At 35.4% G+C, this 27,256-nt stretch overlaps 3 protein-coding genes across 4 annotated transcripts; 1 reads left to right on the forward strand and 2 right to left on the reverse strand.

Moving 5' to 3' along the window:
• Positions 1-255: 255 nt before the first annotated feature.
• On the reverse strand, positions 256-15,749 carry LOC125668258 (sterol carrier protein 2-like). Its single transcript, XM_048902131.2, has 5 exons — positions 15,701-15,749; positions 9,068-9,186; positions 6,857-7,084; positions 4,716-5,492; positions 256-2,860 (listed from the first exon to the last, which is right to left on the reverse strand). Exons 2-5 carry the CDS (start codon positions 9,183-9,185, stop codon positions 2,694-2,696), a joined length of 1,290 nt encoding a protein of 429 aa, XP_048758088.1. The 5' UTR covers position 9,186; positions 15,701-15,749; the 3' UTR covers positions 256-2,693.
• Positions 12,272-12,784, reverse strand: LOC125669061 (uncharacterized). Its single transcript, XM_048903508.2, has one exon. The coding sequence runs from the start codon at positions 12,782-12,784 to the stop codon at positions 12,272-12,274; it is 513 nt and encodes a 170-aa protein (XP_048759465.2).
• A 181-nt stretch (positions 15,750-15,930) lies between the features above and the next one.
• LOC125668261 (hydroxysteroid dehydrogenase-like protein 2) lies at positions 15,931-25,885 on the forward strand. 2 transcript variants are annotated; one of them, XM_056163073.1, is made up of 9 exons: positions 15,959-16,064; positions 18,592-18,606; positions 20,038-20,201; positions 21,155-21,368; positions 21,711-21,814; positions 22,067-22,168; positions 22,671-22,871; positions 24,075-24,284; positions 25,426-25,885. In XM_056163073.1, the coding sequence occupies exons 1-9, from the start codon at positions 16,048-16,050 to the stop codon at positions 25,668-25,670; spliced, it is 1,272 nt and encodes a 423-aa protein (XP_056019048.1). In that variant the 5' UTR covers positions 15,959-16,047; the 3' UTR covers positions 25,671-25,885. The 2 variants fall into 2 exon arrangements, with proteins under 2 accessions (XP_048758093.2, XP_056019048.1); XM_048902136.2 differs by lacking the exon at positions 18,592-18,606 and having other exon boundaries at positions 15,931-16,064.
• The last annotated feature ends 1,371 nt before the right edge of the window (positions 25,886-27,256 follow it).

Raw genomic sequence — 27,256 nt, forward strand, 5'->3', positions numbered from 1 at the left:
GAAGCAAGTCACAGGTCTTTTGGATATGACTTTAAAAGTACTAAAGCTATTGTGTAACATTATCTCGCATTCATTTTCTCACTATAATCTTTTGACCTAAAAAATGTAGATGTCTTCTTCTGACCATTGACCACTTGAAGTACTAGGAGATATCACATTTCATAGAAGTATTGACAGACACAGTGAACTCCTGCATCTTTCATGTGGGGCCCTAATTTAGATTGAGTAAGATTGATCAAGCATGTCAAAAACTCATCTCAATTAAATAATTTATTGACATATCTATAAGTTTCATGGTTTATACTCGTACATATACTAATGCTGTACATGTACTAGAGTTTCATGGTAAAACATAATAAAACAAATCATTCACAAAATTTTCACTTCAAAACAAGCCCAATTTTAAAAACATTTATCAGTTAACCCAACATCTTCCTGGTTATTAAAATGTATAGCATTGCATTAAACAATCACATCAGCGATAAATCTAAGTCAATATTACTTTTTAAAAATCAATAATGGCCATAATCTGCCAAGGCTTCTCACAAAATAAATATACTGCTCAAAATTTGTAAATAAATGTTCATGGTTTCTTTTAAAAATACAAATGCATTGTTTATCAGTAATGATGTACAAAACTTGTTTGGAAATTATTGACAAACAATGAGATAATATCAACAAATAAAGCAGTATGAAATTACATTTCAATTCTACACAAACTTTTTAAAGTGATTGATTTTATAATCATGTGCATTTGAAATTGAATATGTCAATTTTACAGTCGTGTCACTCAACCCCTCTACACTGTCTTACTTCTAATGTCAGGATGCATGGAACTGATGGGCACACATACTATATTTATTCTAAATCAAAATCTTTCGTCAGTATTTTGTGGGTTGTCACAATGTGGAAGTCAATCTGCAACTCAATGATTAAGACATTGAGCCTTCCATAATTATTGAGTCTAACTTCTCTATTAGACTTCCTCTGGCTGAGGGAATCACTTTACAAAATGCTCTTGTCATTAATAAATTATAACCAGCTCTGCAAAGATACACAACTGCCACTCCAGTGGTTTTTGTTTAAAAATGTCTTTCCGAACTGTTCACAGAATTTTACGAATCACTACTCCATCCAGCTATATAGTTTCCAAGGCGATACTTTTATTCTCACCTATACATGTATATTTCTGTATTTTGATGCCTTTATTTTTCTATCATCTTTAATTTTTCTCTCTTTATTTCATTATATATATATATATATATGTGTGTGTGTGTGTGTTTAATATCTGAGGAATACAAGGTGCATACAGATGTTAAACAAGGATCTTGGGTTACATGACTTTCCTGCAATGCTTCGCCTTCGTATCTAAATCCACAATGACAATGTGATTTGATATCCTAATACAAAGGTATATGTACTTCCAAGAAATACAGTTATGATATTTTCCTTTGATTGCTACCAAAATTAAATAGAATTAAAGGTCAAATGAAATTTTTTTATTCAAGAACAGAAATGGCTGGGTTGCTTTGAAATATGTTATCTATCATAGAGACAGCAGTACAAAACATACTGGAAAAATGATATATCAAATGTAGAATTTAAAAAAAAAAAAACAGAAGCACTTTTTAAAATGTCACATGTATATCTTCAATGTTTTATAACAACTATATTGTACAAGATCTGAAAAATGTCAAGTAAAAGCTGTGAGAGGGGTTGGTTACACAAAGTAGGTACCATGCTTAAAAATGACAAAGTTCAACTACATCATGTATATGTAAATTTTCAAAGACGGTCTGATCACTTCCAAAAAGACATTTGCACATCGTTAATGCTTCCATAACAGCTGTACAAAGCTTGAGAAATGTCAGGTAAGAGGTGTGAGAGGAGCTGATTACACAAAATTGTTACTGTCTATACAAGAAATGCTTAAAAAATTACTAAGTTCAACTATATGTAATTTTTTTTCGAAAAATGTCTGATTACTTTCAAAAAGGCACATGCACATCTTGAATGTATCCATAACAACTGTACAAAGTTTGAGGAATGTCAAGTTAGAGGTGTGAGAGGAGTTGATTACACAAAGTAGGTACCCTATTACAGGGACACCTGCCCACCCACCATTCTATAAGCTGTTTGCATGTGTGCAACCCAGCCAATTACCCAATTTTCCTACCATTCATTTTATTTCTATATCATTTTAACATCTAACTTTTACTTCATGCTCAGAGTAGTCTAATATATGATGTATAATGATAATGCACATAATTTTGTAATCAATAAAAAATTTGATTCATTTCAACTAATGTGAAAAATTTCAGTAAATTTGTGTCAATATTCAATAAAGTCAGGTTAAAAGTTACATACATATTAAGTATCTCAGTGATTTACATTTTTAATTTAAAAAATAAACTTTAAATTCAATAAGAAAAAATGTGATGATTAACAAATTTAATTGTGCTTTATTATGCTGAATGATTATGCAATACTACTGGTTACATCCCAAAATGATATTGAAAATCACAGTCGTTTTTTTCATGTAATTATTGACATTCACCAATGGAATGATCTAAACTTGAAATCACAGTAATGCGTCGGTAATGTCTCTATTCATAAGAGGCAAGAATTTTCCCTTTAATGCTGATATTTTCTTTCACAGCTTAGCGGCATCAGAAGTAGGCTGATATTTTCTTTCACAGCTTAGCAGCAACAGAAGTAGGCTGATATTTCCTATACATAGTGACCACAGCAGCACCACCAATTCCAAAGTTATGCTGCATGCCTATTTTGGCACCATCCACTTGTCTCTTATCAGCCAATCCTCGGAGCTGGTTAACAAGTTCTCCACACTGGGCTAAACCTAAAAAATTGAGATGTTTGTAAAACACATATGCCCCCCCATGGTGCAAAATATAAAAAGGTTATACAAACACATCATTTCATTGATGGTAGTATCATCAATTCAAAATATTGAGAAGACAATGTCTTCCTATGTCAAGAGTGGATTGACCATGTGACCTCAAAATCATTAGGGGTCATCTACTCCTTATGCTGTACCAGTGTACCAAGTTTGGTGTCAATCAAGCAAATAATTCTTAAAATATAGGAGACAATATATTATTATGTCCAGTTTAACCCTTGACCTTTGACCACGTGATCTCAAAACCAATAGGGGTCATCTTCTCCTGAAGATGCACCAGTGTACTAAGTTTGATGTCTGTCAAGCAAAGGGTTCTCAAGATATTGAACGGACAGTATACTCCTATGTCCAGTTTGACCCTTGATCTTTGAACATGTTATCTCAAAATCATTAGGAGTCATCTTCTCCTGAAGATGTACCAGTGTACCAAGTTTGATGTCCTATCAAGCAAAGGGTTTCAATTATATTGAGCGGACAGTATATTCCAATGTCCAATTTGACCATTGACCTTTGACCATGTGACCTCCAAATCAATAGGAGCCATCTTCTCCTGAAGATGTACCAGTGTACTAAGTTTGATGTCTGTCAAGCCAAGGGTTCTCAAGATATTGAACGAAGAGTATATTTCTATGTCCAGTTTGAACCTTGACCTTTGACCATGTTACCTCAAAATCAATAGGGGTTATCTTCTTCTAAAGATATACCAGTGTACCAAATTTAATGTCTGTCAAACAAAGGGCTCTCTAGACATTGAGTGGTCAGTATATTCCTATGTCCAGTTTAACCTTTGACATTTGACCATGTGACCTCAAAATCAATAGGGGTCATCTACTCCTTAGGATGTACCAGTGTACCAAGTATGATGTCTGTCAAGCAAAGGGTTCTTAAGATATTGAGCGGACAGGTATATTCCAGTTATTCCTATGTCCAGAGTAGATTGACCCTTGACCTTTTGACCTGAAAAACAATAGGGGTCCTCTTCTACTCATAACCAACCACATATGAAAAATCATTACGATCAAGTGAATGGTTTTTAAGATATTGAGTGGACAACATGTGGTCTACCGACTGACCAACCGACATACTGACCGACCAACAGGTGCATCTCTTCTTTGAAAGGGGGGCATAAAAATTATTTCATGCGCATATGATTTCACAAAATTTTCATACCAATCATGCATTTTCATAAACTAATGGATAATACATGTACCACCTTTCATTTGTGAATCGTCAATGGAAAAACCACCCATGACTTGTAATATTTGCGTGTCAGCCAAGATATGCATATCATGTACATACACGAAATAACTTCGGTCCATAGACTAGTGAAACCGACATGCACTGAGAGACAATTTATTGTTGGAATACACATTTTGTCAGAATAAACAGTGTAAAAAACAATGAAAATATGAAGTTGAGAATTAAAATAAGGGTAGGAATACCTTGTAAAATGGATTGTACAGGTGTTAGATTAGGCAGGTTTCACTGTATTTGCAAGAATGGTGTGCCAGCAAGTGGCAAATCTCTAGATACTTCTTGCATACAAATTCATGACTTGTAATATTCACATGTTGATTTACAGTAAGTACACTCTTTCATACTGTACTTAAATCAGTAGTACAGGTAGTTTGCATTCAGGGATAACTAAATAAAAGCTATATAATTCAATCATTGTAATAAAAGTCTCACAAATTTAATGCTCATTAGCTGTACCGGTAGCTTCCAAATGGCATATAAATGTACATCAAATTTTCAAAACCATTTTGGTAAATCTACCAGAGCATTATACTCTTACCTGTTGCTCCTATTGGATGACCTTTGGACTCTAGTCCTCCAGAGGGATTCACAACCCATTTGTTATTCAAGACACACATCTTTCCCCCATTGCTGTTGGTAACCCACTTGCTATTTCTTATCAGCTCTGCTCCTCTGCCCTCTGGAGCCAGTTGCAGAGCTTCATACATGAAAAGTTCATTACAAGAGAAACAGTCATGCACCTCCAAAACATCCACATCCGATGGCGACAATCCAGTATCTGTGTAGCACCTTGTGGCTGCTTCTTTAGCCATATGGTAGCCAGATAAGTCCATAAAACTCTCCTTGAATGAAGCACTGGTATCGGTCACCATGTGCTGAGAAAGGATTTCCACCGCTTGTCTTTGTAAATTGTTTTTGACAACAAAGTCCTCACTACAGATTACAACTGCAGCCCCACCATCAGCTGTGGGAGCCGACATCCAGAATGTGATCGGATAACACAGCATCAGCTTGGATTTGATGTCCTCCTTTGACAGCTCTCTCTGTATGGTGGCCCATGGGTTGTTGACACTCTGTTTGTGATTTTTATATGCAATGTCTACAAAATCATCCACTGTGGTACCTGGGTATTTCTTTATGTATTCCCGGGCAGCATACGCATAAAGTTTAACCACATCTGAAGTCATGTTGTTCATCCTTGGTTGTATCAATCCTGGATCAGCACCAATATTGACCATGTGGTCCATGTGACGTTTTACGGGAGATGTTCGATCTGTGTATTTCTCTGACAAACCCCTCTCCATTTTTTCAAAGCCTAAACAGCAGCAAAACATTACACACTTAAATGAACAAAACACGTGTAAATTACATTATGTATCATAAAATGAGCCTGTTATTCCAAAACAAGCATTTACTGTACTGTATTTATGAATTATGATAAAACTACATTATTCTTCCACAGAATATCATATTGCACTTCAAAAATAAGTAGGTGTACAAATGACAAGTTAATAAGGCCAAGTTACTATATCTGTCCACAACTGGGTTTTTTTTTGTTTTTGGCAAGATCATGTAGCAATTTGACTAGTCTATTCTTCACTTCAGGTTTAAGAATGTAGCTTACCCAGTACATGTTTCTTTACAACAAAATAGTATAATATGTTTATGAAATTAGATATTAAACACAACACATTGCCATCAATTTTATCTTTTTCATAAATAATGTTACCCGGTAAGTATATGTACAGTAAAACTCAGTCTGATTAACAGATCTCCGATCTCGCTCTCTTCCTTTTTTCTATGCTCGTTCAACATGCGGTTTTAATCAGAATGAGTAAAGCTTGTTTAGTACAAACATGAATATAGCAAATTTGTGATAGAATAAAGTTTTGCTGAATCTTCGTATTTCTTGGATATCCCTCACAACTACTACAGTATATTCGATACTAATTTTTTTTATTAGAAACCAAGGGTACCCATCCCATGTGTTTATACAAGTAGTGGACAAATCTTCCTAGAGGTGTCAATGACTACATCCATGTTTGGGTCAAGTGGTGTTTTTATTTTGTAAAACTACCAAAACCAACACAATATGAATTTAATTTCATCACACATGTTTTTCGATTTTGCTATACTGTTAGATATACTTGAAAAAAATAATTTTATAGGGTAAATTGATTTCTGTCAATTGCACATGTAATAAAAGACTGTATGTCATTGTAAGTTTTTTGTATAGTTCTTTTAAGATAATGATAAATTTTATTCTATAAACAAAGATGAATATGCAGGGGGTGGGGTATTCTATGCTTTGTAATTTCACTTTCTCATACTAAATTTGTTATAAATTGTAAAAATAAAGTTACACTGATAAAACAAATTATGTATATATTAAAAAGAGATAAATCTATGGGACCCCAGGGATTGGCTGTAACTGAGTTTTACTATAATATCTCAACCTTAAGAACTTTTAATAAATAAACACCAGGTAACTAATGTTTGGAAATACAGTGCCCCCTCAACTCGATGTATTGATGTTGCCTCACCACTGGCAAAGCAAAAGTGCCAGTCCGCAGTATGCATTACAATACTGGTAATAAGGGTGACAGTGCTTGGTTAATGGACAGCATCCAAAGAATTTGTTCATGTCAAATGCTGGTACACCAAATTTGATCAATTTACCTAAAGCTAGTACACAATCCTCAATCCCACTTTGTACAAGCCGGCGAGCCAGCATGAGAGCACTGGACCCCGAGGAACAGTTGTTGTTAACATTGAAGACGGGCACACCAGTGAGACCTAGTTCATACACAGCCCGCTGCCCTGAGGTAGGCTCTCCATAACAATAACTGGCCACCACAGCCTGGACCTGGTGATAGTCAAGCTCAGCATCTGACAAGGCTGCAAGTCCTGGAATTATAAAAAGAAAATGTGTTAACATTCAGAGCATTAATTTAAATAAGAGGCCCATGGGACACATCGCTAACCTGACTCACCTTGGCCCATGTTTAAAGATTTCCCCTAAATATTCACATGTAAAATTTTTATCCCCTATTGTGGCCCCACCCTACCTCCGGGGGCCATGATTTTAACAACTTTGAATCTACACTATGTCAGGGCTGCCATGTAAATTTTAACTTGCCTGGACCAGTGGTTCTTGATTGATTTGATTTTGCTGTTTTCCACCACACTCAGCAATTTTTCAGTTATCTGGTGGTGCCCAGTTTTTATTGGTGGAAGAGAGAACCCAGATACATTGTACCTGGGAAGAGACCACCGACCTTCCGAAAGTAAACTGAGAAACTTTCTCACTTACTGGCCCGAGCAGGATTCGAACCCACGCCGACCAGAGGTGAGAGGCCGTGTGATTTTGAGCGGGATGCTCTAACCACTCGGCCACGGAGGCCTCCCAGTGGTTAGATTTTGAAAGATTTTCCCTATACATTTGCATGTAAAACTTTGATCCCCTATTGTGGCCCCACCCTACCCCTGGGGGCCATAACTTTAACACACTTGAATCTGCACTATGTCTGGAAGTTGCCATGTAAATTTGAACTTTTCTGGCTCAGTGATTCTTGAGAAGAAAATTTTTAAATGACCCACCCTATTTTTGCAATTAAGTGATTATCTCCCCTTTGAAGAGGGCATGGTCATTCATTTGAAGAAACTTGAATCCCCTTCACACAAGGATGATTTGTACCAAGTTTGATTGGGATTGGCCAGCTGGTTCTAGAGAAGATTTCTAAAATGTCAGTGTATTTTCGCTATTTTTACTATTATCTCCCCTTGAGCCTTCGCCTCAGATGAGCTACAAAAGGTTCACACTAAGGATCATACAGTAACCATGCAACGATTGTGACAATAATGATACATCTATTCAAAAACGAGAGACACATGGGCCACATCATTCATCACCTGATCAATGAAATTTTCTTCTTCGATTTACAATACATTTACACTGAATCAACACTACATCAGTACGTTTGCATATCAATGTGGCCTTATAGTTCATGTCGTAGATTTGTTTCATTTATACTCTTTGTAAAACTTTTGATCCCTTTTGTGGACTTGGAGGTCATGATTTGAATATTCTTGATGAGACTGTATGAGAAAATGTCTACATGCATATAAAATTTACAAATCACACCCTTGCATTTTCCTTTTGAGAACATATTTAAAGCATTTTCTTGAGTACAACTTTAAAGGGACTGGTTCATGATTTTTGAAATAAATATTTTTCATATTTGATGTTGAATATCAAAATCATAATTAATTCAATGTTGACAGCCAAAATGTTGACCTTCTGAACTCTGAGTTATATAAACAAAGACTCCAGTCTTTTTATGTTTACAAACAAACCAGTGAAATGTTAATTTTGTAATATAAAGCATCTTAATTTTGCACAGTCACAAATTCAACCTTTAGATGACACATTTTACCTAAAGAATACTTGAAATGTCAACAATAACATACCACAATCTTTGTTTACAAAGCAAATAATAAACTCTCTAAAATGAGCTTCTGTGATAATATATAACCTTAATTTTTTTTTGTGAAACCTTTCTAAACACATTAAATAGTAGATTTTGATCATTAAAAGTGAAAACAAAATTTGGGGGAAATTCGTGAATCATTCCCTTTAAACCCCCTATTGTAGCCTCATCCTGGCCCCAGGTGTGATACTTTGAACAAACTTTAAAATTCACTGAATCAGGATGCTTTTGATTCCTGAATTTTTTAAAAGAAATTTTCTGGCATTTTTGCTACATATCAGTTACATCAACTGCACAGTTTCTCATTCAAACAGACACACGACAAAACATGATTAGAAAAGGTGAGCTAAAAGACTGTTGTTCACGGACTGTAACAACAAAGTCACTGATGCATCACTACCTGCTTCTCTTCCCATATCTGGATAATCCCAGTCCTTGGAAAGTGGTTTCTCAAATTTGGTGACCCCCACTCCCACAACAAATGTCCTTCTCTGGGGTTTTACTCCTTTCACAGACATCCTGTAAAATAACAATATTACTCATTCATAACTCATTACTGCACCATCATACTTATGCTGATAGAATTACAGTCAACATCTGTAATGAGAAAGAGATGTTAAATTTCTGATGAGCAACCTATGACCTTTTGACTCTTGAAATTAGTAGACAGCTCCCTTAACCAAACATCTGCGTAACAGAGCTGTTATTTTTTACATTCCCTGTATCCATAGTAAGCACCTTCTAATTTATTAATGATTTTAATAATAAAAGCCCTACTAACATATTAGAAAGTAGAGAGAGAAAGATGTCAATGAATGAAGGTAGCCTAACAGAGAGGAAACACATAAAAGTTTAAAGATCCAGCTAAAAACAAAATTGTTTCAAGTCCTATCAACTGTGGGTAAGGGCTCAGTGATAAAGAGTGAAAAATATTTACTCCAAAACTAAAACGACATCAGACTTGTGGAAAGACCACTCTATGTAGGAATGAAAATTATGAACCCCCAGACATTCCTCCCATGGAAGAACTGGACAAAAGATGAGATCATTAAAGCAGTCAAGAAAAGTCAAGAATGGCAAAGTAGACCAGAATATTCCACCAGAGGTTCTCAAAATTTCCCCCAAAAAATAACAGCAAACAGACAGAAAGACCTACCTGAAAAGATGTGCAAGACAGGAAATACCAGAGGAGAAGAGAATAGGATTCATTGTTAAGGAGACCCAAGAGACAGTCATAAATGAGGAGAAATCAAACTTCTTTTAATTGCTCCCTAGCAAAGTCCTCACCTGAATGACATTAAATATTAAAAGTATGGACATCAACACTTCTTTAGAGTAATCAAATAAAATGTTCATCTCTATACTACAGACAATTTGAATTACAAGTGTTCAATTTATAAAGAACAATATATTGAATTGAATTAGAAATGTTTCGGAATGTTAGCCCCCGGGGGTAGGATGGGGCCACAATAGGGGATCAAAGTTTTACATACAAATTTATAGGGAAAATCTTTTAAAATCTTCTTCTTAAGAACCACTGAGCCAGAAAAGCTGATATTTACATAAAAGCTTTCTGACATAGTGCAGATTCAAGGTTGTTCAAATCATGGCCTTGGGGTGTAGGATGGGGTCACAAGGGGGGGATCAAAGTTTTGCATACAAATACAATGAAACTTCTCAAAACCGGCCAGCTCTCGGACCGATAAAAATGGCCGGTTTATAGGGATGAGAATTTGGCATTTAGAGACATTTTATCTCAATATTCACAAAGTAGGTACTGTTCACGTTGTTCAGTAGAGATCAAATTAGCCTGCATTTGTACCTTAAGGTAATTATAAATTCTCGCTGAAATCATCTAATTTTAAACTGTACATCAATAACAGGATAATTAAAGAAAACACAGAAGCCTATTATTATTGGAATTCCTCTTACCTATAAACACTCTGTTTACATTCATCACTTATATCATTAACAAATTTGTTTTGACATTTTTAAAAAGTAGAGTAGTAAATGTGAAATTGTAATTTGAATATTTCTTAGGAATTGCAAGTCTATGAAAACCAAGAAAATTAATTTATTATTTAATAATTATCATTAACAGTCATGGGTTTGTTCTTTATCAACTATTGCTTATACCCATGCGATAGTATGGTGCAACAATATGGCGTTTGATACTGTATTCAATCAATATGTTCCTAACTGGTTTTTACATTTTGTACAGAATTTGGAAGGGTCACTTGGATTAGCCAAGTGGCACTTAATACACATGATAGCACAGGTAAACAATAGAAATTATGGAGTCCACTTGTGTTTTTCACACCTCCAGTAGATAATTTCCCACTTGGCTGGTCAGTCTGTCAATTTGCACACCTGGCCGATTTTGATCACTCTCTGGCCAAAATGCTCTTGTCTTCAAAAAGTGACCAGTATTATAAGGGTAAATTACACATGTTTGTTAACAATTTATGTACTTTAAAAAGTGGCTGATGTCCGGTTTTCAGGGGTGGCCGGTTTTGTAAGACTTTCTTTGTAAGGAAATGTTAAGATGTCTGCCAGGACTTTGAAAATCGGCCGATATTCAGGGAGGACCGGTTTTATGAGGGGCCGGTTTGGAGAAGTTTCACTGTATATAGGGAAAATCTTTTAAAATTTTCTTCTCAAGAACCACTGAGCCAGAAAAGCTGATATTTACATGAAAGTTTCTTAACATAGTGCAGATTTAAGTTTGTTCAAATCATGGCCCCCAGGGGTAGGATGGTGCCACAATAGGGGATCAAAGTTTTACAAACAAATATATAGGGAAAATCTTTAAAAATCTTCTTCTCAAGAACCATTGGGCCAAAGAAGTTGACATTTACATGAAAGCTTTCTGATATAGTGTAGATCCAAGTTTGCAAAAATCATGGCCTCCAGGGGTAGGTTGGGGCCATAATAGGGACTACGGTTTTACATGCAAATATATATGGAAAGTCTTCAGATACGGGCCAAGGTGACTCAGGTGAGCGATGTGGACCATGAGCCTCTTGTATTTATGTCATTGTGCACTAGTGGGCCCCCTTCCAGGTATCTGGCTGGCTGCACACATGGCAGATCTCACCTCAGATCTCCATTTTTTCCAGTCATGAGGGTCGGCAGCACAGAGGTTCCATTCTCTTTGATCTTTTTCCGTCAGCTCTCTCCATGATAGCATTGACAAACCAACTCTACGCCTACCAGGGACTTGTATATTGAGAGCGCACTTGACTGCACTGCTGGATTTGACAATGTGGCCATACCAGCGGAGTCTTCTTTCCCTTAAGATGAGGTTGAGGTCTTCGATACCAAGCCGCCCCAGCACTTCAATTGAACCTACAGTGACCATATCTTCTGGCTTGATGTTGCAGATCTGTCTTATCATGGCCCTGTCATTGCACTGTAGATGATGAAGATTTGGCTTGGTCAGTGCCCAGGTCTTACTGGCATGGTGCATAGCGCTCCATACACAAGTGTTATACACTCACCACAGGTCTTGTATAACAGGTGGCGTGATATCAGGACCGATAGCAGCTCCTTGAACTTCTTCCAAGGGGTCTTCACATGTGTAGTGGTTGCAAGGTCACAGCCATCAGCCGTGGAAAGCATGTCCAAGGTAGCAGAAGGAACCTACAACCTCCAACTTGTCCAGACCAACTTGAACATCACTCTGCGGCCTGTTGTCAAGAGGGCGAGCCGTTCCCCTGCATCTTGAGCATCTAAAACGGTGTCCACAAACAGGTGCATGAGTCCACTGCATTTCTTGTGCCCCCAGTGCTTGCATCCAAACCCGGTCAAAACCCGTACCGCAGATCATGATCTTGGTTTTGCTTGCATTCACTCTCAGTCCTTTCCTTTCCATAGCTTCTTTCCAAGTCAGGAGCCTCTTGACACATTCATCCAATGAGTCAGCAATGATAACCAAGTCATCAGCATACAAATCCTCCCAGGGAATACCTGTGCGAAATCTGCATGACAGAGCCTCGAGCACGATGATGAAAAGCAGAGGGCTGAGTACTGACCCCTGATGGACTCCAACCTTCACAGCAAACTCCTCACTGTAGCCGTCACCAATGCGAACACAGCTACGAGCATAGGCATACATCCCCTGCACCAGACAAAGAATCCACTCTTCCACACCAAGTTTTCGCAGTGTCCACCAGATCACCTTCCGAGGTTCCGTGATTTACATATATTACATGTACATGTGACATTAAACTGTATGTATGTAATTTAGGATTGCATATAACATCATTTATATACTTATAGCATTATATAATTATAGCACTCTACTTTTCTTGCGTAATTCAAAACATTCAAATAAATATTCACATAACCTTCTAGCATGAATTGCATTGACTAGGTTGCATATATAATACTTTACAATTGTTTCCCTTTGATATATTATTTGAATTTTAGATGTTTAAAGGGTATTACCATACCTCAGTATGAGAATTCTATGCAACACATAATCTGATTGGTTTAGACAGTCACGTGCCAGGGATGACAAAACTTCATATCTCCCTCTCAAACATCATATCTCCCCATCATATTTACCTTTTGGTCAACCTCATGCATTTTCCATATATTTTACGGCAAGGTAGACATAGTTTATTGTGACGTCACAATAAGTCCAAGTCATTGTTCTTTCATAGTTTCATAAGGCACAAAATTTGCGGGTCTCTGATACAGTTAAATCACCTGGTTTTGGTTAATACAAAAACAAGCAAGTAAATCAGCATTCAAGGAGAATGGAAATACAAAAACTGCACCATATCACTGTGTTTCGTTGTTTGTACCTTCTACCGTAATATGTTAAAGGTGCGGTGTTACTGTTAGGGTGATCTCAGCTATATGCAATGTATAGATGAGCGGACGCAAATTTCAAATGCACTTTTGTAGTCTTGCTTGTTTCGGTACAATAAACAATTTATTGCATGAATGTTCGGGAGGTATGAAGATTTATTCATCAAAGAAAAATCATATTCCCCGAAGGCAACACCCTTAACTATTGCATTTATCATGCAATAAATGTATAAGATTTCTTTCTAATATCTTTAAACATAAAGCAGACATATAAAAAAAGTAACTCATCTTCAACAGTACTTACAGTTATAGTTTTACACAACTGACAAAAACGACATTCTTTAGGGATACTTGGCTTTGAATATCTACCAGTTTTGATATCTATAGGTGGGCAGATAATGCCATATATCCTTAGCTTTGTTGATTTAGAGTGTATTACTTTCACAATTGAAAATTTCAAATAGTCTTGTATTTCACAGTTCGTCCTAATTTTACTGTAAAAGAGTAATTTTCCAAAATAAATAGCCTTGGGGTCATCTACTCCTTTAGGATGGTAACCAGTGTACCAAGTTTGGTGTCAATCAAGCAAATGATTCTTAAGTATTGGAGACAATCCATTAAGTACTATGTCCAGTTTGACCCTTAAAGGGACTGGTCCACGATTTTTTATACAGATATTTTTCATTTTTGATGTTAAACATTAAAAATATAACTCATTTAATGTTAACAGCCAAAATTTTGACCTACTGAATGAAAGAATAAAAGCAATGTTTTAACTTTAAGACTGTGTTATGTAAACAAAGACTCGAGTCATTTTACGTAAACAAACAAACAAGTGAAATATTGATTCTGTAGTATAAAGCATCTTAAGGTATTCCATGTATAATGAAAGGATAATGAACAGTTTTGAAGGATTTAGATCAACATAAATGTTTATTGTTAAATAATGATGAAAGTGAAGCAGATGAAATTCACATGACTGGTAAATGATTAGAAGCTGACCTTTTTGCACTTAAGACTTTTTGGAAGAGTTGTCTGCCCTTTGTAAAATCAAGAAAAATCTAATTTTCTAAAAATGTGTGTGGTCAATGATTAATTTTATTTCATATTTTCACTAAGAGAAAGTGTTTGTAACTTTCTACCAAGAGATTTGTGTGAAAATATAATTTCTTTTTAAAATATTGTAATAAAACATGCTTTTCCCATATACTTCAATGTTAAATCCTAGGTGAAATAAATCAAGCAGTAAACAAAATTTTGAAAATTCCTACGGTGGATTATTTTTATTTGATGAACCCTTCAAAATGATACCATGATTACAAAAATTCCACCATCCATTTATTAGATATGAAATATGGTCATTACACATTGAATACCTTAATTTTGCATTGTCACAAATTTTGACTTTTAGATGACACATTCTACCCCAAAAATGTTTGAAATGTGAAAGATATGATAAACTTAGATCGATATCCATTTCTTTTGAAAATTTCGTAAACAATAGCATACCGCAATCTTTGTTTACAGAACAAATAATAAACTCTCTAAAATGAGCTTCTGTGATAACATATAACCTTAATTCTTATGTGAAATCTTTCAAACACATTAGACAGTAGATTTTAATCATTAAAAGAGAAAAACAAAATTTTGGTGAAAATCGTGAATCAGTCCCTTTAAGGAGGTATGCTACACCAGCGAAATTTGATATGGATGAAAAGTGGAGGATACGTACAGCAATATTTTGAAATTGAAAACTTTCAAATTTACTTTAATTAGTCAAAAAGTATAGTTTTAGTTGAAAGCAATCTGAGAAAAATTTAAAACCTCTACTGGACTCGAACATGCGATCTACAGTTCAGCAGTTGACGTGCTAACCTACTGAACTACTCAGCTAGGTGAGGATTTTATAAATGAATAGACAAATGTTGCTGATATTTATATTTTCCACCATGTTTTAAAAGGAAGTCAACCATTATGACAATATAGAGTACCTCCTTAACTATATGTGAACCTAAAATTAATAAGGTCATCTATTCCATATGATGCACCAGCTGAAGGGTACATATGTAAATGGGCCATAGAGTGATTTTATGGACATAAATGATATCGATCCAAAGGCGGATAAGCAAGTCAGAACTAGTAGAATGAACATATCTCTGCAAAACACACAAGGCCTATAAGAATTTCTGAAGTCTCTAAATTAATCTGTTTTTACCTGAATCTGACGTCCTAGTTTTTTGTTTTGGTTAGCGTTTTGTTTTTTTAAGATTTAAGAAAACCCATTACGCAAAATAATTAAGAACTTTCCATAAATTTCATTAAGTATAATTTTCAATATTGTGATTATTCAATGAAACAATTTGTGACCAAACATTATCAATATATATGCTTATTCTAACCATAACCTGTTTTATATAGCGCATACTATTATTCGTTTTGTAAAATTTATATATTCTTAATTTTTAGTGGGTCAACACCCGGCACTGTTTGAGATATTGGATGTGTCAAAGTCCAAAGTGAGAGAGTTAGGACTTCGAATTGGAAGATCTTACTAATTCAAGAATGGCTGCAAATTCAGGGTAGAGTAAATTCTTGAAATTGATTTCCACGAAACACTGCAATTCATTTTATATAGTATGTGTATCACAAGTACCTGCATGATGAGGCGTCACGTTATAGTCCGAATTATCTCAGTTTTGAGTCACTACCGATAATCCTAGTTACAATATTCCATTAAGACGACTTTAGTAAACTTATTTGTTTACTGATCATGATTGTCAGACACATACAACGTGATTATATACACAGGGGCTTGTAAGATACGACCTTACTTTCCCTATCGTAACAGGATACAGCGAACTTTTGTACATGTATGTGAGCACATCCAGAAATTTTCCTCAGGGAAATGGGTTTCATCCCATAAATTTTTAGAGGTCCAATCAAAACTATAGATTAACATTTTGTACTTTTACAACTGGAAGTGCATACAAATTGATAAATATATTTATTTTCTACCTAATTTAGGGGTTGTGGGTTAACATTTGGGACCTCCATCCTCCCTCCCTCCCCAGATGTGTGCCTCATATAGCCTTTACCGATAGAATTCTTTGACTAAGATATTTGATTTAATAGAAAACAGGAAGAAATCTTGATTGTACTGAAAATCGTACAATAGGATAATAAAAGTTGTCAAAAATCACTTATTTATTAGAGCAGTGACCTATCTCATAAATCCTATAAAGAATACAGAATGAAGAGTTGGTATTTGGAGCCTAGGAGCAGTAAGCGTTTCCTGTGGACCAGTCACACCCGCTCTAAAACTCTACATGTTTTGAAACCCCAACAATCTTCTTTCATTGTTATAATGATATATTGACATTTGTTCATAACTAATATATCAGTTTAAATTCTGACGTGATACATTTTGTTATACATTACACCTAACACGGCGCACTGCATTGTGTTAGGGACCACAAAATGAGGATGAAATTAAGATAATCTATGAAAGTTTTTAACATGACATGAAGGAGATGTGACTTCCATCTTTCTGCCTGTCTGTTAGCTTTTTCATGTCAGGGTCACATCTTTCACACTGTAGGGTCAACTGATGTATGTTGGGAGGGGTGGGGGTGCAACCCAAAAGTGAGTCCTGTTGCCTCATTTTGGAATTTTATGGCTTTATATTCTAAGATCATGTATGGATCTTGTACTTTGTATGGACTAGCTTCATTAAATCTGGCCTGCTGATGGATCGTGTATGAAACATTGGTATGCATTATGTACATGTCAATATAGTTGCAGAATGTATGCTGGAAATGTAGAAATTTTAGGTTCAAGATATAACTCTAAATTCCTTTCTAGATGCTACATATTGAACGAAAGGAAAATATGCAAATGTCCAAAGATTACTTCAATTTGTTTGAATTGAGAAAGTTTTTGTAAAGGGAGGGGTGATTCATAAATGAAAGTTTAAAAGTTTTCCATGAATGGAATAATACTGCCTTAAACTTTTTAACCCTTGGGGAGCAGAACAAACTGACTGTCTAGTACTATAATTATTCCAAGGTGTCATAGTTTGTTTTTCATTTCGTACTCTAGCACATATAAGCTAGACTAATTCATTCATTTTCAACATTCATTGTGCTTGTGCAGATTAGTACCAGTTAGTACATATTATATAAAAGGATAGTTATATTCATGTGTCATATATATGTCATATGTAAACAGTTTCTGTTGTAAAAAAAGAAAATAATAAGAATTTGAGATAATCAAATAAAATATAACAGTGTTGCTTGGGATTATCAAAATTATCATTCTATTTGCAAAGAACATTAGGTACAATTGTGTATTTAAAAAGGCCCAAAAGATTTCTCTGTTTTGAATGCATCTTGAATTAAGCTTGATCTGTATTTTAAGTAAGTTAAATATGCCAAGTATAGTATCTCAACTTAAATCAAAGTTATTGCTTATTTTATAGCAATATTATATCATAAATAAGAATTTTCCCCGCCCTTTTTCAAAAAGAGCTTAATAACTGTTGAATTTCATCTAGATTATTGCCTAGGAAAAGGTGTGTCCATCTGTCGAGCAAAATGAAATTAATATATATGTTTATTAATAGACGATAAGAAATGTATTTGAATATGAATTTGCTCGACACATGGACTGCATGTTTTCTGAATGGAAAACCCCCAAAATTTTTGAATTTTTTCATTGACTTTGGCATTTTTGGCAATTTATGGGTTTGGTTATATATTCTTTTTTGGAATGGCAGATTTCGGAACTCCTATTGAAATCATCAATTTTATGGGCCAGATGACTGTAGTAACTGTACCTGCTTCTTTTCTGTAGTGTTTGTAGGAAAATATTTTACCTGTACATGACATAAAACTAGATTGGAGGGCTTATATATAGGCTCTGCATCTGCTGCCCCATCCCGTTTGTAAATTTGTTTACTAGGTATGTACATATATATAAGTAAAATATTGTTCAAATCAAATCCAGGACGTTTGAATTCTAAGAATGAATGGTGATGTCCATTAACTATGATCAAGTGAGTAAGGACTTAGTATGTGAATGTACATTGTTTACAGAATTATTTTACAGGTTTCCTAACAAAGGGTAATGTACCATTCTGATTATCCTTTTCACTATATTCAGTTGTCCAACTCATTAGGCCTATCTCTTGGTAAATCATCTCTAAATAGCACATTGAGTAAAGGAAAATACGTGTCTGCATCATCATCAGTTATTTATGATGTCACTATTCCACTGACATATATCTCTTAGTAAATCATATATTGATAGTTACATTTCCAATGTTTTTGCCTTTGATATCTTTACAAATTGTAATGATAGTCATTTCCTCATGAATGTGTTGCAGTTTAACTTTTTAAAAATGTGCTGCCATATGAATCTTGATCGATATAATACTTCTATTTGAACGTTTGGGAATTCCAACAGAAATAAAGTAAAATGTAAATATAAAAAATGAATTATGTTTTTTTTTTTGAAAAATACATGAGGGTATGAACTGCAATGTTTTACACCAGCATACTTTTCACAAAGCGTCACCATTCATACCCCCGTGTATTTTCAAATTTGAAATTTATTTCTTAAATAGCACATTTAGTAAAGAAAATGAGGTGTGTTGATACTTGACTATCATCACCAGTCATATCCCACCGGCATTACTTATGTTTCAGTATTCATAAAGCTAATTCTTTTTCCATTTTTCAGAAGCAGCCAGGCTAACTGTCAATATTATATCCCTAAAAGTCTGTTTGCAGCATTTGATCAAATTCAAAAGATGTATTTTGTCAATTGTTCAAAGCAATTACAGTGATCCTTTGTTTGAGGGCTTAATCTGTTCAGAAAATCATCATCAAATTTTAATTTTTAAAAAAACACTTTTCATTTTAACAGATGCTCATGAAATTTGAGAGACAGTGATTAAGAACATATCAATATGTTTTAATGAAATAGGAATACATACAAACTGTCAAGAAAATGAAAATATTAGTCATTACCCTTTACTCTTTTCAAACTAAAACGCAAGTGGAATGTACATCGTTTCAAATTCGAGAAAGTCATCAGCTTGCTCAGCATTTTACCAACTCTAACAAACCATGAGATGTTAAAACTTTCCATAATGATAAAAAAGAATTAAATTGACTTGTTGACATGTTTGAGATTAATAATGGGAAATTAACAAAAAGGTTGGGAACAATTTGTGTTTACCATGTGTCATGCTTAGCTAGACAACCACATTAGGAACCCCATCACAATTAATTACACATACATGTATATATCTAGTGTGTAATTATGCAAAACATGCTCATATGCAGTTTGTGATGGAGGAGGGGATTGTACTTAGTTAATTCCACACATTTTATTCACAACTGCCTTTTGTGCATTTCCCTGACCCCTATGACCTTTGTTGAACGTACATGTAATGTATCAACATTAATCTACAAAAAATATTTTAATAAATTGCAAGATGCAAAAAATTGCTATATGTAAACACATATATATATCTATATATGTTACCAGGTTGTTGGCTGGGAAGACTCTCTTCATTACTGGTGCAAGTAGAGGTATTGGGAAGGCGATCGCTCTGAAGGCTGCTAAAGATGGTGCCAACATTGTTATTGCTGCTAAGACCACCACACCACACCCCAAACTTCCAGGAACCATTTACACAGCTGCAAAAGAAGGTTAATTGTACATGTAATTTATAGTTGAACTAGAATAGTTATTGTAGGGACTGTTATGTTCCACATCCTACTGCTAGTCATAGAGTCATGTTAATTAAAATCAAATTTGATCTGCTTACTAAGATAGACACCTAGTGAGATATTGTTGGATCATGGTGCAGCAATCTAAGGGAGTGTATCAAAGATTCTCATTTTCATTAGACTGCATAATGCCCCCTATTCTCTACAGATATGATTTATTTCTTCATATACTGTGCAGGATCCACAGGAACTTATTTCTGTAAAGAACTTTAGAAGTTATATGTCTGTATTAATATACAAGATCCCCTCATAAGAACATTTTAGCACATTATTTCACTACATATACGATCCAATTTCCAAAGGTACAATGTGAAAAGATTGAATACAATGTTTACAGACTTTATATGCAGTAATGTAGAATTTAAACAACAGCCAATGAAAATCAACATTTGGACATGTTTGTGGTTGCATGTTGTTTATATATGTTGTGTTTAGACTTCCAACAGGTTGTCAACATTTTGAAATTACTATATTTCATTGAGAAGTTATTACTCAAATAAGATTCGAGATGCACTTGAAGGGTTTTTCTTTATGCAGTATGTCAAAGAATCCCACCCTCAAGATAAATGTAAAGTTTTTGAAAGGAAATTTTTGAAAATTAAAAAGTTATTGCTATGAAATCCAAGATGTTCTATTTTCATTTTGTTTTATTCTATCACAGTATTGTCAGTCCTTTATGTAAATTGGTGGAATATTTGCAAATCAGAAAGCTGTCTGGTGAATTTCTCTGTTTTAAAATATAACAAACTTGGCATCACCTCACTATTACTGGTTTCAAACAAATCTCTTGACCTCAAAGGTTATTTCCCATCAAATGTTAAAATTCAGACATTATTTCAGAACTACATGTACAAGACTTTTACAATTAACAGTGGAAGAAGCTGGAGGGAAGTGTTTGCCATGTGCAGTAGACATCAGGAATGATAGCTCTGTACAAGCAGCCATGAAGGAGGCAGCAGACAAATTTGGAGGCATAGATATCCTGGTCAACAATGCTAGTGCCATCAGTTTGACTGGTACAGATGTCACAGACCCCAAGAGATTCGATCTCATGATGGGGATCAATGCCAGGGGGACCTACATGTGGTGAGTGAAGAAAAAATGTTACAAAAGCCTTGGCTTTATCATTGCTTTGAATCTCAGTCATATTTAATGACTTAGAGAGTTCAAAGAGTACATTCTGATATTTTAGACTGTTGCATTATTAAATTTTGAAATTTTTACTTTGAAGCTTAAAAGGGAAGTGAAAATAGAGTAGCGTTGGTTGTCACACAACTTCTCTTAACATTGGCAACAAGACATAGTTTTTCTCATTGATTATTTACACTAGCATGTTGTGAAGCTGAAGATAGGGAACGGCAGTTTTGACAGATACATAACCTTTACAACACAGTGTAAGACATACATGTATGTATTTGGATGTTTCAGTTCTAAGTTTGCCCTGCCTTATCTACAAAAGTCCAGCAACCCACACATCCTCAACATCAGCCCTCCACTGAACATGAATCCGAGATGGTTCAAGGACCATGTAGGTCAGTTCACCCGTTTGACAACTAGAGTTTGATATTGTGGACAGGCAATGATACCATGGTTTTGGGTCCACACATTTTCCTTAGGACCCAAAACTGTAATATGGGAAGATGAATCATGGATGCAATTATCAAAAAGATTGGTTTTTACATTTCAATAGCTCTTGGAATCTTTATATTACTTTCTCCATTGTAGAATTTGATGTATGTTTTTTTTAATCAATTCACACTTACTGTCAATGTTGAATTTTCTAGCGTACACAATGGCTAAGTATGGAATGTCCATGTGTGTACTGGGAATGTCAGGCGAGCTGAAGCCATTGTCTATAGCAGTGAATGCTCTCTGGCCTCGTACAGGTATGCATCAGATATTTTATGCATTTGGTATTTTGAAATATCTGTGGTAGAAATGGTTGATTAACAGATGGAGATGATGGTTAGTTAAGTGGTTAGAACACCAGGCTCTGGGGCCATAAACTCAGACTAGCTCACTTTTGATCTCAGTTTCACTTTTATAAAAGGAACATATAGAAAAAAGGTGGGACTTAGATCAACGGTGAGCTCGTCCAAGTTTTATGGCCCTGTGGCCAGATCAGTACCATTGTCCAGTCCAATCAAGTTTCGATTGTGTATACTCTATTTCTAACAACGGATGTTACTGTGGCTAACCCTGATCAGCATTTAATAGTCATTGATAATTCTTCATTTTGGGTGAACTTATGTTGTTTACGGTATGGATAACTATCTAAGGAAGATCATAATTATAGTTCCACCAAAAAATTGTACGAGGTTATTTAAATGATCAACAGTCAATGAAGTATAGAACAATAATTTTATGATTCATGTCCATTTTCTGTAGCTATATATACTGCTGCCATGGAAATGTTGGGAGGTGGATCCGGTGTATCCGATCAGTGCAGAAAACCCGAGATAATGAGTGATGCAGCCTACGTCATTCTGACAAAGAAGAGCTCAGAATACACAGGAAACTTTACTATTGATGATGAGGTGCTCAGGAGTGCAGGAGTTTCTGACCTTGAACAATACTCTTGTGTCCCAGGTAAAGTATTCTCAAAACTTTCACTTGTTAACCAAAACATTTGATGTAAAGCAGTTTCTTTTGTTAACAGAGGTATTAGTCTCGTTTAAGGTAGGCAGGTCAGTGGCATGAACATATTATTTGTAAATGAATTTTTCTCTTACTTGGTAAAATTGTAGTAATGGGGACCCTAAATACGATTAGTCAAAATCATACGAGAGTTCTTGTATTGAAGGGAGTTATGGAAGAGTTACCTTCCCTGAAAAACAGTGATAATTGATCAACATTACCTCATAGTCTTGTTAAACTTTCTTTAAAATTATTTTTTGTTTGAAATTCACACAGGCGAAAGGGAATTGATACTCTTTCCATAAGTTTTCAGCATCTTTTCAGATTTTGTGATTGAGACAATTAAAATTTACTCCGTAAAACCCTGTTTTCACTATTGTCTCACACATTTATCTGATTTTATGGAAAAAAATGTGTCTTGTCAAAACACAATAAATAAAATATATAGATAGACTTAATACATCATGGGAATATGAAATACTCAAGCTTACCTCAATGTTAAAACTACAAAGGCATTTAACTTTGTGATTTTGCACTAATATAACTGCCTTTATATGATCATCATATATTCTTAAATGGTACTTTCAATGCTTATCGATATTTAAGAATTCCAAAGAACTATAGAAATCATATTGTTTTAATGTGAAGGAGAATTAATGAAGTTCAAGAAAAATAAGGGAAAAAATCCACCAAATCACACTTGCGGGATTTTCTCATTTGCCTGGGTTTGGGGGCCTTATCACTGTACCATGTACTTAACAGCTATAACTCCCCAGCCTACTACGAGACGTAACATAGTTTAGTGTACTATGATGCTATAGCTAGTAAAGTGACAACAGCCACTATTATGATGTGCAGTTTGTGTCACATTATTTTAAATCACAATCAGTGACCTGCCTATCCTCGAGTAACCATGGTGTATAAAGAAAATAAGAATCATGAATTACATTTTTCTGCAAAATGGATGTAGTATATACTCTTTGAAGAAAGATATTTGTAATTGCATTTTTGATATAAATTGTGAAATAATTTCAAGTGATTTTAGAATAAAGGGTAGATGCAGGCTGAATTGTACCAAGTCCTTTATGCATGAAGTGACTTGGAGAAAACAATCAATCATTACTGCATGTATACATCTTTAAAATTTCTGTGCAGGTACCACATTACTCCCAGATTTTTTCCTTGATGGTGAGGACCCACATGATATCAGAAAACAGATGGAGGAAAAGGGTGGCACCCCAGCATTTGGTGGTGGATCTCAGTCTTCAGGTGGTGGACCAGCAAAAACATTTAATGCTGTCAAGGGTATGCTGAATGAGGACCTTGTGTCTTCAATGAATGGAGTCTTCCAGTTTAAATTAACAGGTAAAATTCTCCACAGAAGTTTCATTGTATAATGAGTGTCTATTCCTCCAGCGAAATGGGGAAAACATTTTCCCTTAAAATGAAAATATATGTATAGTGTTACCTCGGTATATATCGCCACTCGTTTTATAGCTACCCCCACATACTGCCATCAAAATTTTGTACAACGGATTTCCATACACGCTAAGAAAAACCTATACAACGACAACCTTGCCTATTGCCATCCGCCACCTGTTTTCAGGTTCAAAAGGTCAAATTGCCTTTCTAAATCCCCCGATAACAATGCCAATGGCCAGAGATCAGAAGCTCTAATTTTACATAATTGGTCTGCTCAGGTAAATCAGTGAAACTAAACTTAGTACGTGTCCTGAAAACACATATAAAGCATAGGTAATTGCAATAATAACTTGAACATACTCAATTAAAAATTGCCTCTGAAATCGTCCAGTACTATTGCCTACGCATGAACAACTGAGAAATGAAACTACTACCAGCTGCAAACTTCCACCAATGTTCATTTGCACCCTAACCAAATCTCTTTTCGATGAGACTTGCTATCAACTGCTGTAAATTTCCTGTACCATGCGACTATTGTGTGTATTTATGTGTGTGATGTCATATTTCTGTGTTCCAGAAAAAAGTTGCAGCCAGCATTAAATGTGTGTATGTCAACCACTCAACGTATTCAGTCATCGTAGAACCTACCGTGCCACAAATAAAACTATTGTAGATATACTTACGTGTTTACAATTGCACAAATGCAGAATATGCATTTTAAGCAAAGTTTTATAAACGCAAAACAATTTCATGTATTTACATATCGTGTCATATGTGGACGACAATAAAAGGACGATAATTTATCAATTGATCAACCCCATTTTTTTCCAAATCAATGAACTAAAATGACCAAACTCTTTATAATGCCACCCTCGATTTAACGCCAAAATAGGTTGGTACAAAAGCTGGCGATAAAACGAGGTAACCCTGTACATGTTCAGTTGTATGATTCATTTCTAAATATGGTGACAGTATGACGTTCCACAGTAAGTTTGAAAAATATGAGTGCAATCATAAAACTTGAACAAGATTCTTATTTTAAAATTTATTGGAAACGATACATGTACATGTTTATTCTTTGAAGGCGCTGATGAAGGGATGTGGTACATGGACCTGAAATCTGGATCAGGTAAAATAGGACAAGGGGAGCCACCAAATGGAGCTGACTGCACCATGACGTTAGACAGCGAAGACTTTGTAAAGATGTTCAAAGGAGAATTGAAAGCCGTAAGCGCCTTCATGTCTGGGAAATTAAAAATCCAAGGTGACATGGGACTGGCCATGAAGTTAGAGAAATTAATGAACAAGATGGACATCTCAAAATTATAAGGCATTTGAAATCACACAAGTGCATAGTTAATATGTTCTGTTCCGAATGTGATAAGAATGGTGCATATTATTGAATGTTCATTCACACGTATTGTTGAGACATGATCATTAAAATTCTGTGATAACTCAGGAGATTTTCAATTCAAAGTAATGTGATGAAGGCTGGTGTTGCATTCAATAAAACAGCTAAAGAATCAAAATAATTAGATTGCCTTGTGTTTTAATGTTGCTTGCCATTCAATGGACTCGGGGACCAGTTTACCTTGCATCAGGTTCAGGTATAATCATTCTTTGACTGGATGGAGTCACACTTTATCCATCTATGTGTGGGCGAGTCACAGTCTATCTGGAGATACACTTTGTCTGGATGGAGATACACTTTCTCTGTGGTTGTCTGGAGACACATCTGTTTGTGTGGATGGAGTCACACTTTGTCCATCTGTCTGTCTGGAGTCACTGTCTGTCTAAGTATATAGTCATATTTTGTCTGTGCGAGTGGAGACACTTTTGTCTGTCTGGAATCACTGTCTGTCTGTCTGGAGTCACTATCTGTCTGTGTGGAGTCACTGTCTGTCTGTCTGGAATCACTGTCTGTCTGTCTGGAATCACTGTCTGTGTGGAATCACTATCTGTCTGTCTGGAATCACTGTCTGTCTGTGTGGAGTCACTATCTGTCTGTCTGGAGTCACTATCTGTCTGTATGGAATCACTATCTGTCTGTATGGAATCAGTCTGTCTGTCTGGAATCACTGTCTGTCTGTGTGGAATCACTGTCTGTCTGTGTGGAATCACTGTCTGTCTGTCTGGAATCACTGTCTGTCTGTGTGGAGTCACTATCTGTCTATGTGGAGTCACTGTCTGTCTGTATGGAATCAGTCTGTCTGTCTGGAATCACTGTCGTATGGAATCAGTCTGTCTGTCTGGAATCACTGTCTGTCTGTATGGAATCCCTATCTGTCTGTATGGAATCACTGTCTGTCTGTATGGAGTCACTATCTGTCTGTATTGAGTCACTATCTGTCTGTATGGAGTCGCTGTCTGTATGGATGAAGTCACTGTCTGTATGTCTGGAGTCACGGTCTGTCTGGAGTCACTGTCTGTATGGAATCACTGTCTGTATGGATGAAGTCACTGTCTGTCTGTCTGGAGTCGCTGTCTGTCGTCGTTGTCTGTCTGAAGTTGCACTGTCCATCTGGATAGAAATACTTTGTTCATATGTCTTTGTGGGTAGTATCACTCGGTAAATCTGGGTAGAATCATTTTTGAATTAATGCAACTAGCACTGCTGCACGTGTTCCTTACAACATTCAAATTCTTACTGATGTCCAACACCATATACTTTAACTAAATGTATGATGAATATTAATGTAGGATGACATGAATTACATTTAGAGCACCATCAAAAAACTGATGACTAATTGTAGAGAGAATGATGCGATACCCCATATTTCAGTCCTTTAAATAGAAATGCAGTGTTCGTGATTAAAACAATTGATCTACACAGTTCTTTTAATTTTATTCAACAAATAAGACAAAAAATTCTGATCATTAAAATTTGTGGGTTATAAATCATAATGTTTTAGTTT

The sequence above is a fragment of the Ostrea edulis genome, chromosome 4 (assembly GCF_947568905.1).
Source record: "Ostrea edulis chromosome 4, xbOstEdul1.1, whole genome shotgun sequence".
NCBI classification, from domain to species: Eukaryota; Metazoa; Mollusca; class Bivalvia; order Ostreida; family Ostreidae; genus Ostrea; species Ostrea edulis.

Excerpts from the sequence above, each read along its gene's own strand:
- LOC125668258 (XM_048902131.2), bottom strand. The coding sequence starts at position 9,185 with ATGTCTGTGAAAGGAGTAAAACCCCAGAGAAGGACATTTGTTGTGGGA. Across the intron at positions 7,085-9,067 it reads AGATATGGGAAGAGAAGCAG|GACTTGCAGCCTTGTCAGAT; the intron begins GTAGTGATGCAT and ends TTATAATTCCAG. Across the intron at positions 5,493-6,856 it reads GGATTGTGTACTAGCTTTAG|GCTTTGAAAAAATGGAGAGG; the intron begins GTAAATTGATCA and ends GCTGCTGTTTAG.
- LOC125669061 (XM_048903508.2), bottom strand. The coding sequence starts at position 12,784 with ATGTATGCCTATGCTCGTAGCTGTGTTCGCATTGGTGACGGCTACAGT.
- LOC125668261 (XM_056163073.1), top strand. Across the intron at positions 21,815-22,066 it reads ATGGTTCAAGGACCATGTAG|CGTACACAATGGCTAAGTAT; the intron begins GTCAGTTCACCC and ends TGAATTTTCTAG. Across the intron at positions 22,872-24,074 it reads ACAATACTCTTGTGTCCCAG|GTACCACATTACTCCCAGAT; the intron begins GTAAAGTATTCT and ends ATTTCTGTGCAG.